Below are 12828 nucleotides of genomic sequence, written 5' to 3'. Positions count from 1 at the left end.
GCTGCCACCTAGAGGGTGATGTGGGCATGACAACCAGGTTCCTTGATCTTGAGGCTCATACAATCTCAATGTCGCCACCTAAAGGGTGATGCGGGCATGGCAGCTAGTCTTGGTTGGTCTAACGACTCCGCTTCCCTAGTGGCTTTCACACCCGCTCCCAGGTTATTTGGGGAGGGGCTGTCCCCTCACAGAAGGCCCCTGAGACTACAAGCCCACCAGGCGGGCACTTTCAGCCCAAAGCCTCCGGGCTACCTCCACATCCTCGGCCTCAGGGGCAGGAGCCTTCTCTTTGAGTCCATGGAAGTACTTTCCAGAAACACCCTCCAGTTCTTCTGCCACAGCCAGGTAGGTGCTGGGCTGGGCTGCCAGCTGGGGGCTCTTCACCAGTAGCCAGAAGATGGGCCCTGCAATCAGTCCACACACACTCCGAGAGGAGGGCACAAAAAGCCCTGCTCCACCCCCACGATGCAGGGCCCACTGAGGCCAGAAGTTGGCCTGGAGTTCCACAGAGCCCGCCTCCAGGCCATTGCTCCTGTGGTTCCCTCCAGCAGGAGTTCCCTTCCCTGGCACTGCCCAGCCGAATCCCTCCAGGTGCAGGGACCAGCCCTAAAGCTGCCTCCCTCAGGAAGCCTCCCTGGCTTTTCCCAGGCAAACAGAAGCTCTCCCTCCTCTCAGTCAGCCCTGCATCCTTAACCTACTCCATCGTGCTCTAAAATAACTTGTATTTATTGACTGTCTCCAGTGTCAGCCTCAGCTTAAGATCCTTGACACTTAGTACCCACCCACTAAATGTTTCTCAGGATTATAAATACTAATTATAAAGTTCTAATTGTTTATTTGGCTTAAATCTTAGCCAGGCACTGTGCTGGCCCTTTAGAGGGAGGTCTCATCTAACCATCTAAGCCTCTCAGTGACTGTTCTGGTCCTCACTTTGCATGAGAAAACAGGCTCAGAGAGGTGAAGTCGCTCCCCTAGGTGGCACAGCTAGTTCTGGGTGAAGCTGAGGTTACCCTGAGCACAGCCAGGAGTTGGCTCCACTGATGCCCTCTCTGAGACTGTTTTCTCATCAAACAGGCTCTGGCCTCTTTCCTGGGGCTACTCTGAGACTGGCAAAATAGAAAAGCAACTTATTCTTTGCACCATGAAAGACACAGGGGAGGGGCAGAGCGAAGTTCAAGACAGTCTCTGAGGGTGATGTTAATTTTATGTCAACCTGACTGGACTAAAGGACAACCAGAGAGCTGAGTGTCTAAGGGTATGACCAGGAGCATTTGAATCGATGGACTGAGTAAAGGAAACCCAGGTGGGCAGCAGGCACTCAGTTGAGGCCAGAATAGAACAGAAAGGTGAGGAAGGGTGAATCCATTCTCACTGCTTGAGCTGGGACATCCACCTCCCCCCACCCTCAGACATCAGCACTCCTGGCCTTCAGACTCAGATAGGACTTACAGAGTCAGCATCCCTGGTTCTCAGGTCTAAATTGTGGGCTGGAACTACACTACCAGCCTCCAGCATGCCAAGCGAAGGCAGGTCATGGGACTTCTCGGCCTCCATAAATCATAAGCCAACCTCTTCTAATAAATGTCCCTAAATGTCTACACATACCCTATTAGTCCTAATACACTGAGGGAGGGTCCTGGGCCCCAAGCTGGGAGGGTGGGGTTCAGCGAAGGGACAGCAGGCTGGGAGGGGACTTACCGAGTGTGAAGCTGGAGAAGGTAGAGCTGTGCATGCCTGTGTGTCTGCCCAGCTCTGTCCTGGCCACACCAGGGTGCAGAGCATTGACGGTCACACCTGTGCCTGGGGAGAGGAGGGAAAATTGGGAGGAGGGGGCAGACACCAGGTTCCCTCATTACTAGGAAGCCTGACGCTGCCTGCCCTGAGTTCTGGGGCTCCCCCATTTCCTACCCTTGAACTCACACTGCCCTCTTGCTCTGAAACCTCCATGCCAGGTGGTTTCATCTTGCAAGGCAGCTGTTTCATGGCTGCCCGGAGAAGAGCCTCTCAATCTGAGTGTGTGTAAAAATCACGTGGAGGGTTAGAGAAACCCAGACCACTGGGCCCCACCCCCAGAGTCTGAAGCATTAGTCAGGATAGGGTCTGAGATGCTGCAATGATGACAAGCTCCCAGGTGAGCTGACGCTGCTGGTCCACTTTGAGAAGCAAGAGTGAAGGGCAGACTTGTCAACTTCAGCACTATGGACACAGAGGTCTAGTCATTTTTTAAGCTGTGCACTGTAGGATATTGAGCAGCAACCCTGGCTTCTGTCCACAAGACGTCAGTAGCAATATCTACCCCATTTCCACTCCCTGAAATGACAGCCAAAGTTATTGACAAATGTCCATTGGCCTAGAGCACCAAAGGCTCAGATGCCTATCCTAGATGAGCAGGGAGGAAGGCTGTGATTGATTAGTGATGTCTGCTTCAGGCACCAGCAGGGACCCTAGTGGTGTGTGTGTCACTCTTTTGCCTACTCTGTCCTGGAGCCAGTGCTTGATCTCCCATTGACCCAGGGTCACAGCAGGACTGTGCCAGGCTCAGAGCTAAGGGAAGATGGAGGCCACACACAAACCTTGCAGCCGCTGGCTCAGCTCCTTGGTGAACAGGACGATGGCCAGCTTACTCTGGCAGTAGGCCGCTTTTGTGTCATACTTCCTCTTCTCCCAGTTTAGGTCATCAAAATCTATGTGTCCAGCAATGTGGGCCAAGGATGAGAGGTTAATGATCCGTGAAGGGGCTGAAGCCTTGAGCTTGTCCAGCAGTAAGTTTGTCAGAAGAAAGTGACCTAGAAGAAAGATGACGAAAAGATAACTCTTACTGAACTCTTACCACGTCCCTTGCTGAGGACATTATCCTCCCAGTAAAACACAGTTCCTAATTGGAAGCAATAATGCCCCCAGGAGACATCTGACACCATCTGGAGACAATTTTGGTTGTCACAACTACAAAGAGAAGTGGAGACACTACTGCCATCTAGTAGATGGAGGCAAGGGACAATGCTCAACACCCTACAACACAAAGGACAGTCCTCACAAGGAATTACCCAGCCCCAAATGTCAAGTCATGTGATAACTTTATGAGGTCAGCTGGTGAAGAGACTGACTGCCGTCTCCCAAAATCTCTTCTCCATTTCTTCTTCAGTAATAGGATTTTTGGCTGTGCACAAGATGGCCCAGTGAAAGATGATGTGTCCAGACTCCCTTGCAGCTACAACAGATCATGTAACTGAGTCCCCACCAATAGGGTGTGAATGACAGTAACAAGTGTGTTAAGAGTTAAACTATGTCCATTCTTCTCCCTGTCCCCCAAAGAAATATGTCAAAGTCCCACCTTCCAAGACCTCAGAATGTGGCCTTATTTGGAGATGGGTCTTTAAGTAAGGTCACTAGGGCGGGCCTTGACCCAGTGTGACTCATTGCCCCTTTGTCCTTCTAACAGAACCCCAAGTGCATCAAGGGTGACAACAAATAGACTGAGAGTGACTGAAGGACAGACTGAGACTGGAGGACGGACAAAGAGACAAGTGGTCAGGAGGCTGATGATCTGAAAGATGGACTGAGTGTCTAGAGATGATCAGGCAAATCCCTGAGCCAATATGTGACCTGGCTGCCTTGGAGAGTGAAGGAGGGCATCCCCACCCTGAGCCTGTGTCTGGCCCACTGGGGACACCCATACCACGCAGCCCACAGCCTCACCCAGGTGGTTGACGCCCAGCTGCATCTCAAAGCCGTCCTCAGTGGTCCAGTGGGGGCACCGCATCACAGCCGCATTATTGACCAGGACATGCACTCTCTCCTCCTCTGGAAGACGAGTCAGGGCAAACACATCAGCTCCGCACCTAGGCTGGGCTGAACAGTGTCCCCCAAATATCCACGTCCACCCGGAACCTATGAATGTGATCCTTTCTAGAAGTAGAGTCTTTGCAGAAGTAATCAAGTGAAGACAAGGTCCGAGGGTGGGCCCTATGCAGCACAACTAGTATCTCTGTAAGAAGGGGAAACCTGGACACAGATATGCATGTGGGGAGGCCGTGGTGTAATGACAGAGGCAGAGAGCAGAGAGGTGCAGCTACAAGCCGAGGAGCACGAGGGTTGACAGCCACCACCGGGAGCTAGAAGAGCAGCAAATGATTCTACCCAGTGCAGCCTGCCAACACCCTGACCTCTGGCCTCGCACTAGGTGGCTTGCGCAACAGGAGTCTGTCATCCCCCAGGTCTGGAGGCTGGACATCCAAGGTGTCACAGGACTGGTTCCCTCTGAGGCCATGTGAGAGAACCTGTGCCAGGCCTCTCTCCTTGGCTTGTAGACGGCCATCTTGTCTCTGTGTCCTTGCATGGTCATCCTGGTCTCTTCTTATAAGGATACCAGTCAGATTGGATTAGCACCCACCCTAGTGACCTCATTTTCACTTGGTTACTTCTATAGAGACCCTACCTCTAAAAAAGGTCACAATCTGGGGTACTAAGGGTAGGACCCCAACACATCTTTTTTTGGTGACGATACAACAGAACCCATAACACTCCTAGTGGTTTTTGGGATCAATGGAATTAATGAATTAATCATCTAGCACCTAATAAACAGAGCTTATATTTTATCCTTTATTTGGGGATAAGGGAATATAGCATACCCACCAGGAACACAAGCTCTGGAGCCCATCAGATGGGGGTTCGAGTCCACCAGCTCTACCCTGACCAGCTGCATGATCCCAGCCAAGTCACACAGTTCTTCTGTGACTCAGTTTCTCCTTTTGCAATTCCTCCTGCATATTGTCAATTTGTAGTGTTAAAATAAAAAATGGTAGCTATGTTTTTGAAGTGAAAGCTTCATGATGCAGGAAGGAAAATGATTAACAGTGATTCCCTTGGGGTTGGTGTGGAATCAAAGGTATTTAGTTCTGTCCTCTTTATACTATGAAGGATTTCATAGATTTTACATAAGGAACATGTATTTCTTTGCATTGGGAGTTTAAAAAAAAAAAAAAAAACACCCCGTAAGTCCGTAAATGTTCATTTCTTCACCTCTTCTTATCAATAGCTCTGTCTCCTGCTAGCTCCCCTGCTTTCTCTGAACATGAAGCTGGGTGGAGAGGAAAAGACTGTCTCAGAATCTGCAGATACCCTCACTTGCGTGAGAAAGCATTCATACGTGAGAATGCTCACAGCAACCCTGCACAGACCCCTGAAAGGCTGGGGGCCAAGCAGCCATTGGTAGAGAACCAGTAACATCACCTGTCACAGCCATACGATGTAGCCCCAGGAATGAGGGTGCTATGCCTACTACACCAATCTATAAGAGAGAACAGGGGAGAAAAAAGCAGGAACATCGAGCATGTCATAGGCTGCGATTTGTATAAAAAAAAGCCAAGGGGTGGTGTCTACACCTGCCTGCTTTATAAATGGATAAACTGTCTCCGGAAGGGAATGGTGAACACGTGTGAGGAAGGCATCTGGGTAGCTAGAGGCCCACGCGGCAGGTACACCTTTCACTGTCTCCTCTTCCTTACTTTCTGAACGTTTAATCCTGGAAAGGTTATTCCTCTTCGAAAAAAGAAATACATGAATAGTTCTGAGAACATCGAATGGGAAGTGAAAAGCGTGAGTCACCAATCAACGCAACAGAAGAGCATAAAAGCATATAATCCCTGGATTTGCAAAGAGAAACACCAGCAAAGGGCGTGGGAGGTCCAGTACTCTGCACTGTGCCTGTGGGTCCTCCAATAGTGCGTGGATCATCACAGCTGTGTCCCCACGGGACCCGGTGCTCCTTGGAGGCAGAGCCTGAATGCGACTCATCTGTGTCTCTGGCGTCACCCAAGAGAGAGCCAGAAAACTTCAGGAAACAATGGGTGAATCACTGTTTCTGCCCCTCTTCCCCTAGCTAACTCCTCCTCCAGGTCCCATCCCGGCCTTTGCTTCCTGCGGGATCCAAGCTAATGCAGAAAGAGTTTGTTTTCCTGCAGAGTAGGAAACTTTCTCTGAAAAGGACCATACAGTAAAAATTTTTGGCGTTGTGGGCCACAAGGTTCAGTCCTGATTTAACCCACTCCTCAAGGCCAGCGTTCTCCCTCCTACCTTCAATGATTTTCGCTGCAAACTCTCGGATGGACTTCAGCGAGGCCAAGTCCAGGCGCCGGGCATTGACGCGGTGATTCAGTGTCTCCCTGCGAATGTCCTTTGCTGCTGCCTCACACTTCTCCATGTCTCGACAGGCCAGAATGATGTTGCCTCCTGGAAGCCCGAGAGAGAAAAAAATTATTTTTAAAAATCCACTCCTAGGTATGTGCACCCAACACAAATGGAAACCAAAGTCTGCACAAAAATGTGTGCACACATATACACAGCAGCACCAGTCACAACAGCCAGAAGGTGGAAACAACCCAAGTGTCCATCAACAGATGAATGGGTAAACAAAATATGGTCTGTCTATATTACTCAGCCATGAAAAAGGAATGAAGCTGAGAGACAGGTCCTGTGACACAGAACATGATGCTGGGTGAGGAAGGCCAGACACCAAAGGTCACATAGTGCATGATTCCATTTATATGAAATGTCCAGAACAGGCAAATCCAGAGAAAGTTGACATGGTTTCCTAGGGAGCGGTGAGAAATTGAGGGGGGGATGGCTAAGAGAAGCAAGGTTTAGTTTCAAGATGATGAAAATGTTCTAAAATTGAATGTGGCGATTATTGCACAGCTCTGGAAACATGCTAAAAACCTTCAACGTGTATACTTTAAATGAGTGAATTGTGTGGCATGTGGATTAAATCTCAACAGCCATAAAAATAACTTTTTTAAAAAAGAATTAGAAAAGTAAAAACAGGAAACTGAGGACTGAGAAGACCATATGGATCTGTGGTTCTGCCCACAAGGGACCCAGCCGCCTCCTACACATCCCACTGTCCCCTGAAATGGAACTCATCAGACTCCCCAGTCTATGCATCCTCCCTGGGGCCCAGCCCCCAGGACAGCAGTGGGTGTGTCTGCCCAATTTCCCTTCCCACCTCTTCCTGAGAGGGGCAGGTGTGCTCCATGGGAGAACTTCATGTGGTGGAAGGAGCCCATCCTGGCTCCCCACCACTCGGACCTCAGGGTTGGACAGGCAGCTCAGGCTAGTCCATCAGGGACCCATTTCTCTGGCCACCACTACTCAACAAGCCCCAAGAAAGTTTCTGCTGTCCCCAGCCCTCACACCTGTCCCAGCAACTAGCCCTGGTCTTCTGACTGGTCAAACCCAAAACCTGGACTCCGCCCCTTCTCAGGCCTGACTCAGCAGAAGTCCTGCCCCTTCGAAGGGGATCTGGTGTGATGAGGAAGGCACCTCTCCTCCGTGAAATTCCTCCAAACTCCCAGTCCGACCTTGACAAAAATGTCAGGCACTCAAATGGAAGGGCGTTCTACAAAACGCCTGAGCAGCACGTGTAGAAGAGCTTGAGCCAGGTCTTGAACCTGACCTCTGACCCAGGCCCTGAGCCAGCCAGGACGACTGAGTCCATTTGCAGTGGGAAAGAGCAAGGCCAATACAGGGAACACCAAAACCAAAAAATGCTGAGTGTCCACAGTCTCCTCCGAGACCCCGAACTCCTCCTTACCTCGTCCAGGGACACCAGCCTTTTTGGCTTAAGCCAACATGAGTCTGGTTCCTGCCACTCCCCTAGCCTCAGGCAGAGAAGGCAGGGCCTCACCTCTTCTGGCTAGCTCCAGGGCGGTCTGCTTCCCAATGCCCGTGTTGGCACCCGTCACAATGACAGTTTTCCCCTGAATGGTGGCCTTACTGGGACATGCCCCACCAGCAACATAGTCCCTGAAGGTAAGAAACGGCACAGTCAATTCCATCTGTCTGTCCACTCACCATAGGTGACCCCGATGGCTTCAATCTCGGGCACATGTTCCCCCAATTGAAAGACGGAAAGGACCTAGCGTAACTTCATGGGGTGGTCATCCTGTTGCAGGTGAAGAGCGGAGCACAGCCTGGTGTGGGGAAGCCTCCAGGAAGTGACAGTGTTATTTTATAGAGAACCACTGTCTTAATTTCCTATGGCTGCTATAACAAACTGCCACAAGCTCAATGGTTAAAACCAGGCAAATGTATTCTCCACAGGTCTGCAGGTCTCACTGGGATAAAAGGAGGTGTTGCAGGGAGTTCCTTCTGGGGGCTTGAGGGGAGAATGGTTTCCCTGCCTCTTCCAGCTTCTAGAGGTCCCTGCATCCCTTGGCTCGTGGCCCCATCCTCCGTCTTCAAGCCTCTGACTCTGACCCTTCTGCCTCCCTCCTTTAAGGACCCTTGCAATGTAAGTGGCCCACCTGGATAACCCAGAATCATTTCCCCAGCTCAAGATCCTTAACTCAATAACATCTGCAAAGTTCCCTTTGACAGGTAAGGTGACATATTCATAGGTTCTGAGCATTGGAACGTGCACATCCATGGGGGGGTCATGATGCTGCTACTGTACCCATATCCCCCAGAGACTAAAAACTGGAAACCACCAAATGTCACCAATAGGAGACTGACCAAAAAAAACAATGCCATCTCCATACGAGAGCGGAGCACTGAAAAAAAAAAAGGAGAGAGAGAGAAGGACATGGTAGCCGCCAGCCACCTGAGGCTAATTTTTAATTTAAATTAAAAATAGCCATATCTCTTCTCCCCGCCCCCCACCAGGGCATTCAGTTATTTTCCATTCTCTTCATGCTGGCACTTTATTTTATTTTTTAGCTTTTTCAGAACTGAAAGACAAAGGTCTAAAAAAAAATAAAAACAATGGCCAATAGATTTTAATACCATAATTCTATATATTTATTCCATCCTCTAGAGCTTTCCAAAAAAATCTCATTCATATTTACAAGAGCAGCAGTTTAATGAATTATAAATAACAAGATACTCACCAAGTAAATGCAAAAGATGTTATCAGACCAGGAGGAACAAATGAAGTTCAAAATGTTCAAAATGCAAAAGATGTTATCAGACCAGGAGGAACAAATGAAGTTCAAAATGTTCAAAGTTCAAAATGAAGCCTTATCATAGAGCAGATAAATAAACCCAAAGTAATTAATTATTCAAAGAGATTTAGTCTATATTTCAGGCCCTTTTAAAAAATTCAAAATTCCAGTTAACTTTCTAACTTCCAGCCAATCTCTTCTCTTGTGTAAAATTACATGTTGAAAATCCTTTCTTTTTCAAATTGTAGTAAGAACACAACATGTGACCTACCCCCTTAAAAACTTTTTAAGTGTACCATACAATATCATATTGTTAACTGCAGGCATAATATAGTCATGCTTTAACTGCTCATTAGCCACGTACCACTGCTATAGTAATGCACACAGCAAAGGTAACACTCTCATCTACTGAACAGTGCTGCTATAGAATGTTTGGTAGCTGTGGTTTTGTGGGGGTTTTTTGTTTTGTTTTGTTTTTAAGTGAATTAGCCTAGGAAAGACAAGAACTATGCATACATTAAATGCAATAGGAGTATCATGTTTCCTGATTTGGGCAATTCAATTTGTGCTGCTAATTTCGGATAAGGAGGGCTTAGGTGGCGTACATTTGCCTTGCACCTAGGTCAGCACAGTGACACATGTGAACTGGTCAACAAATATACGCTGAATGAATGAACTCACCAAAGTCCGAAACAACTAGCCCAAAGGCCCAGATCCGCTCCTTCCTCTGGGTGACCTTGGCCATGACCTGCTGTCTCGGGGCCCAGATTTGCCCCCCACACACACCCTCTGGAGATACTGCTGGGGGGGTGAGCTGGGGAGCTCCTGAGTAAGTGAGGAGTTGGTGGTCTCCACCCGACTCCCCTCCCTCGACAGACCTGCCATCACCCGCACTACTCACTTGAACAGCACTGCGCCACCCACCGCAGTGCCCAGCAGGGACGCCGGCACAAGGTAGCGGTTCATTCCGGGCAGGAGCGGGACCCAAAGCAAGGCCACCCACAGACCCGCCGCCCGGGTCCCTCCAAGGAGCGCGCGATCTGAGCTTCACGTGGGGAAGGGCAGGCTCGGCTGGGACCGGTGACTTCCTGAAAGAGGCGGGGCGGGGGGGGGCGCCGGAGTAGCGGGTACCTATGGGGATGCGGAGCGAGCGCTGCTCCTCCTGGGAATGGTAGTTTACGGGGCGGGGGCGGAGCCGTAGTTTGGGGGCGGGGCCGGGGGCAAGGCCTATATGCGTCGTTCGAATGACATCACACCCGCAGATCTGGAATGAAACCAGGATTCCAATCCCGCAGCTGCCTCCTCCAGACTGAGCTTCTCCGTGTGTGTCAAGTACATCAGCCTGCGTCCTCATCTAAGACGGTGGCACCAGTAGTACTTTCTTCCAGACTCTATTGTAGATTTAAGAATTTCGATGCTCGGAAACAGGACCTATTATCCTAGGTTCCCAACTGCTGGGTCTGAAGGAGAAGGAGCTGGGGGCCTGGACTCCCGGGGCTGAGGGAGGAAGGGTTGGAAGCCTGGACTCCTGAGTGTGAGGGAGGAGAAGCTGGGGGTCTGGCCTCTCGAGTGTGAGGAAGGAAGAGGCTCGGGGCCTGGACTCCCAGATCTCAAGGAGGAGGGGCTGGGGGTCTGGACACCTGGGTCTGTTGGTGGAGAGGCTGGGGGCCTGGACCCCTGGGCTGAGGGAGGAAGAGGCAGCTATACAACAAACTAAAGAACAGGTTTGCTAGTGGGATGTAGTAAGGGTGGCTGGGTCTGGTGAGAGGCCTCTCTTCTGAGATTATGGGATCTCAAGGCTCCTGGATCATGAAAGGGGCAAGACCTGGGAAAGGAGAAGGTACGATGAGACTGTGATAAACATTGATCTAGACAGATCTTGTTTCAAATTCCTGATCCACCTCTTCTTAAATGTGTACCTTGAGCACTGACTTCCCCTCTCTCAACTTTTGGCTTCTCTTACCTACCAAAATAACAAAGAATTGGTATCCTTAATATGTAAAGAGCCCTTATAAATCAATAAGAAAAAAAGACTCACCCCCCCCTCCCCGACACAAAAGGGAGCATAGGCAAAGGGTATGATGGGCAATATGCAAAGAAAGTCAACAAATGTATGAAACTACTCAGCCTTACTGGCAATCAAATAAATGATTATTAAGAACATAATATTTTTCACCTATCAAATTAGAAAGATCAAAACAATGCTAATACCCAGTGTTGGCAAGGATGTGGTAAAACAGGTCCTCATCATTGCCAGTGGGAGTGTAAATTAGTACAGCCTTCCTAAAAGGCCATTCCAATACTTGGCAAAACCATCTGTGCATATCTTTGATTCAGGCATTCCCCTTGTATGCCACTAATTAGTCATTAGGAAAGAAATATGACACACCAGAAGCAAAATCATCCTCAGTGTCTGTCAGTAGGAGCACCTACAAACCCCAGACACTGGGTGAACTAGACACTGGGTGACAAGACACACAGGGTCCTTGCCTTCACACTGACAGTAAAACTTAATTCATCTGTGTGTGTTTCTGGACAGACTTCTATGCCTTTATCAGGCTTAAGAAAAGTTTAAGATCATGAGTTTCTTAATTAAGCACCAGTACAGTGGGGGAGGGGGGAAGCAGTCTGACTCCCCTTTTTTAAAGATTATATACTAATATGCATGTTTTTAGAGTAAAAAGAAAAACACTATGACATTCCATATGAAGTGTCTGCCAGACAGGGAGATGGGTGATTTTGTTTTTCGCTTTTTGTTCATCTGCATTTTCTCAAAATTCTTAGAGAATGGTCTCTTGTTTGTGCAGGCAGTACCATCCATGAGACGTGGTGAAACGTGTGGGCGTGGTAACCCAAGTGTCCCCTGATGGATGGAGAAACAAAACGTGGTACATACAGACAGTGGAATATCGTTCAGTCTTAAAAAGGAGGGAACTGACTTACATGGGTGAACCATGAAAATATTGTGCCGAATGAAATATGATGGTGACAAAAAGACAGACGCTGTATGGATCCACTTCTCTGAGGTGCCTAGAGTCATCGACTTCGTAGAGACAGAAAGAGTACTGGAGGTTGGTGGCGGGGACAGCTGCACAACAGAGTGGATGTGCCTGATGCCACAGAACTGTACATTTTTCAATGTTATGTGTTTTTACCATGATGAAAAATTTAAAAATAATAATGATAATGATGATAATAAAAAGAACATGGGTACTGTGTTCAAATGCTGGTTTTCTCTCAACCGTCAATAAAGCATTTTCCTTCTCTGAGCCTCTTTCCCCTCTTCCGTAAATTGGGCTCCTAATATCATCTACCTCTAGAGCAGAGGTTGGCAAACGCTTTCTGCAAATGGCCAGATAGCAAGTAATTTTGGCTTTGGGGGCCATACAATTCCTGTTGCAACTATTCTGCCGTTATAGCAGGAAAGCAGCTTCAGACTTTGCACACAAATGAGCACAGCTGCATCCCAATAAAACTTTATTTACAAAAACAAGCAGGGGGCCATAGTTTGCTGGCCCCTGTCAGAGTTTGGAAGGAGGCGTGAAGTAGTTCCCAACAAGGACCTAACCCCGCTATAAGTGCCAGAACACCGCTGACTGTTAGTGTTGTTATAAAGAGAACAATGCATGAAAACTCCTTCCTCTGAGGACCTCCTCCTACCTGACTCCCAAACACACCCAAGATGTTTAGAATCTGTCTTTAGACTCCACGTAGGCTATGAGCGTTTATCGTTGCTGATGCTAATGTTCTTAATAAATTCCTGATATGTATTGGGTGCTGTCCCAGGTGCTAAGAGAATTCCCTCACAATTCCCTCTGCTTTCCCCATCAGATGGTTTATGGCGCCCAATTCATTTCTCTCTCTCTCTATCTCTCTCTCTCTATCGCCCCCA

At 48.7% G+C, this 12828-nt stretch overlaps 1 protein-coding gene across 4 annotated transcripts; it reads right to left on the bottom strand.

Moving 5' to 3' along the window:
- Window positions 1–6: 6 nt before the first annotated feature.
- RDH13 (retinol dehydrogenase 13) lies at window positions 7–10031 on the bottom strand. 4 transcript variants are annotated; one of them, XM_023522745.1, is made up of 8 exons: window positions 9838–10031; window positions 7682–7800; window positions 6073–6228; window positions 3697–3801; window positions 2574–2786; window positions 1699–1800; window positions 1079–1106; window positions 819–951 (listed from the first exon to the last, which is right to left on the bottom strand). In XM_023522745.1, the coding sequence occupies exons 1-7, from the start codon at window positions 9900–9902 to the stop codon at window positions 1096–1098; spliced, it is 771 nt and encodes a 256-aa protein (XP_023378513.1). In that variant the 5' UTR covers window positions 9903–10031; the 3' UTR covers window positions 819–951; window positions 1079–1095. The 4 variants fall into 4 exon arrangements, with proteins under 4 accessions (XP_011377593.1, XP_011377594.1, XP_023378513.1 ...); XM_011379291.2 differs by lacking the exons at window positions 819–951; window positions 1079–1106 and adding an exon at window positions 7–404; XM_011379292.2 differs by lacking the exons at window positions 819–951; window positions 1079–1106 and adding an exon at window positions 7–378.
- Window positions 10032–12828: the final 2797 nt, after the last annotated feature.

The sequence above is a fragment of the Pteropus vampyrus genome, unplaced genomic scaffold (genome assembly GCF_000151845.1).
Source record: "Pteropus vampyrus isolate Shadow unplaced genomic scaffold, Pvam_2.0 Scaffold357, whole genome shotgun sequence".
NCBI classification, from domain to species: domain Eukaryota; kingdom Metazoa; phylum Chordata; class Mammalia; order Chiroptera; family Pteropodidae; genus Pteropus; species Pteropus vampyrus.
This window is presented reverse-complemented; position numbering and strand designations above follow the sequence as displayed.